We start from the raw sequence: 3,199 nt of genomic DNA, 5'->3' as shown, positions 1-3,199 counted from the left end.
CTAAGTCTACAGGTCATCACATAACCAGCCATCAACTATAAAAACGACAAGTAAAAGGAAAGACAGAGAGCACACAAAAGAATCTGAACAGATACATTCTCCTTCTATAAACAGTGTTAACAGCTCCCATTGGAAAGACAAGCAATGACCACTAACGTAAGTAGAGAAATAAACAGAAATTGTACTATACGTTATAGTAAAGCATAAGTAAAACAAGAAACTTTATTGTTTGCTAACTAAAAGTAATTGAAGCCTTATGTTTAGCGGTCTAATACGACTGTTTCTTTGAAGTCTAATATATTTATATGAGTTAAGTCGATAATTTTGTTTTTCTAGAATTAAGCACAAAGCTACTCGATGGGCTATCTGTGCTCTGCCCACCATGGATATTGAAACTCGTTTTTTAGAGGTGTGAATCCGCAGGCATACCGCTGTGATACTGGGAAGTTAAGTCGATAATGAAAACAAATTTTTCGTTAATGGGAAAAACAATATTATCATCAAACTAGAAAATAAAATAAATACTAATGTTTCAAAGGCTGAAAACAATAATACTTGTAATAATAGTGCCATGTATTTATTTAGCATGTCGATCATTTCATCTTTAACAAAGAGCAATATAAATATACAGACAGACAAATAGTGATTGATTTGACACCAAGAACAATATCTTTTTTAAAAAATCATCCAGTAATCGCGAAAAATCACTCACCTCGTTAATAAGCGTAAAATATGCATATGTTAAATTAGCCCTACTTTAATCTGTTAATATGATATTAAGCTTCATAAAGCATCCATGTCATTTTCTACGTGTCAGTAGATCAATGAAAATTTGATATTATAGATTGAGCTTAATGTTGGGTTCATAAATCATTCTGTCTTTTTCACGTAAAATCTGAAACTTTTTTTTTTTTTTTTCTTTCTTAGTTCTTCATTCTCTTGGCTTCAGTGACAGCGGTTTTGGCTGGAGATTATCTTGGTCCTTACCATGGAGCTAGAGTTGGTGTCCCCACTTACGGATATGGTTACGGCTATGCTCCAGAACATTATGTAAGTATGAGTTATAATTAGCAGTATATTTGGCCATAAATACGCTTTCGTTTTACTTAAACGTATATCTGGCAATACGTTTGATAACCTGGTTTGGCTCCATTGCGAGCCCTAAACATAATACGGTGAATAAACTTGTTATAAACCAGTTGGGAGGTAAAGGATTGTGATAATGTTTTATTATAGTAGAATATTTAAATCTCAAGTTTCTATGGCCAAAACCTTTTTGATGTTGTTTTATGTGCATCAAATTAATAACAGGATATTCTGCTAGTTTTATTGTAAGTTTTGATAGTAGTTCACTACTCCAGAACACGACTGGGAGATATGTTAAGGCAGGGCAACACAAATAAAACTATAAATTATTAAAACTGTGCGTTTTTCTGCTTTCACTTTTCCATCTATTACCCTAAGAATCAACATATATAATAAACTGATAATAAGAAAAATCCTGAGTAAAGATTCTTAAGTAATCAAATGCTGACAGAAAAGATGCAATGAAACCTATTTTTAAAAGGAATATTGAGCTCTTGTTGCTATAGGTCGTCATAGAATAGATAAATGAAATGTTTCAAAATGAAAGTCCAGTTCTGTAACATAATAAAAAATCTTCTTTTAGCTCGTGTAAAAATGTACATTCGTTTTGGTTAAAAACGGGAATTTGTTTCCTGCAACTCATGTTTCTAACATTTCCTTCTCTCATAATGAAGCATGATAATAGCACAACATTTCCTTCTCTCATAATGAAGCATGATAATAGCACAACATTTCCTTCTCTCATAATGAAGCATGATAATAGCACAACATTTCCTTCTCTCATAATGAAGCATGATAATAGCACAACATTTCCTTCTCTCATAATGAAGCATGATATCAAAAGGTTATCTCTCTAACTGGCTAACGATTAGTTTTAGCGAATAATTGTTACCACATTGTTTCATGGAATAGTTTCCTTGATAATCAGATCACTTTTTTATATTAATTTTTAATATATTACCACATGGTAAGTAATGCTATCATAATTAATTGCGTGTAATGCGAGTTTATATTTCTATGTTTGATTATGCTCCTAAAAAGGCATCACAAACTCTTATGTGTTAATTATATGTTCATTGAAACATACGCTTCCCTGCAGTATGACCAGCCAATCCCCTACGGTTTTGGTTATGACGTACAAGGTGATGACGGGGGTGCACAACAACGCCATGAGGAAGATGATGGCTATGGGAACAAGAAGGGCTCGTATAGCTACGTGGATCCTTACGGTGTTTCCCGTATCGTCGAGTACGTGGCCGACCAATACGGTTTCCGTGCTAATGTGAAGACAAATGAACCAGGTACAGCTAACCAGAGCCCAGCTGATGTTGGAGTTTATTCCAATGAACCTCCTGTCCATGTTATCCAGAAAGCTTATGTAGGTCCCCATGTAGCCTCCCATCCCTATGGATATGCCCCTGCTGCTCCAGTGGTTAAGCAAGTTGTAGCTCCTGCATACGCTTACAATCCTGTTTCCGTTAAGCAAGTTGTAGCTCCTGCATACGCTTACAATCCTGTTTCCGTTGTGAAAACCCCTGTACCTGTTTATCATAGTCTTCATTAAATGTCCAACTTGGAAAATCAGTTCTCAGGCACAACACGGTTATTTAACTGTACGAAATGCTTTTCTCTCTAGTACATGCTTATAGCAGCGCATTTCAATGTTTAATGATGCCTTTGTACGTGTATTCCTGTTATCGTTTTCCTGTATATGAAATGTTTTCATCGTTTCCCATTTCAATGTTTCCTCCTCTTCTTTCGTTTTTTGTTCATTTATACGAATACATTTAGCAGCAGTTAAATAATGAAAAAAAAAAGTGCAATTATTTTTGTTACTTATTTTGTAATTTTTGTAGCATTTAAATAAAGTTAGTCTTGTATTTAGTTCTTATATTCTGATATTACTAAAGAAATACATACGACACATTACAAAGATCGTTAGCTCAAAACCTTTACGAGGCCTGGCATGGCCTAGCGCGTTAAGGCGTGCACTTCGTAATCTGAGGGTCGCGGGTTCGCGCCCGAGTCGCGCCAAAACATGCTCGCCCTCCCAGCCGTGGGGGCGTTATAATGTGACGATCAATCCCACTTTTCGTTGGTAAAAGAGTAGCCC

The 3,199-nt window shown here is 35.3% G+C and overlaps 1 protein-coding gene across 1 annotated transcript; it reads left to right on the top strand.

Annotated features, from left to right (window-relative positions):
* LOC143229288 (uncharacterized) lies at window positions 1-2,923 on the top strand. Its single transcript, XM_076461419.1, has 3 exons — window positions 1-156; window positions 928-1,050; window positions 2,186-2,923. The coding sequence occupies exons 1-3, from the start codon at window positions 145-147 to the stop codon at window positions 2,648-2,650; spliced, it is 600 nt and encodes a 199-aa protein (XP_076317534.1). The 5' UTR covers window positions 1-144; the 3' UTR covers window positions 2,651-2,923.
* Window positions 2,924-3,199: the final 276 nt, after the last annotated feature.

The sequence above is a fragment of the Tachypleus tridentatus genome, chromosome 10, assembly GCF_004210375.1.
Source record: "Tachypleus tridentatus isolate NWPU-2018 chromosome 10, ASM421037v1, whole genome shotgun sequence".
NCBI classification, from domain to species: domain Eukaryota; kingdom Metazoa; phylum Arthropoda; class Merostomata; order Xiphosura; family Limulidae; genus Tachypleus; species Tachypleus tridentatus.
Note: the sequence above shows the minus strand (reverse complement) of the source record. Positions and strands in the feature narration are given on the sequence as shown.

What these genes read in the sequence shown, in the direction of transcription:
- LOC143229288 (XM_076461419.1), top strand. An exon ending in GCTATGCTCCAGAACATTAT is followed by an intron (nt 1,051 to 2,185) that starts GTAAGTATGAGT and finishes GCTTCCCTGCAG; the next exon opens with TATGACCAGCCAATCCCCTA.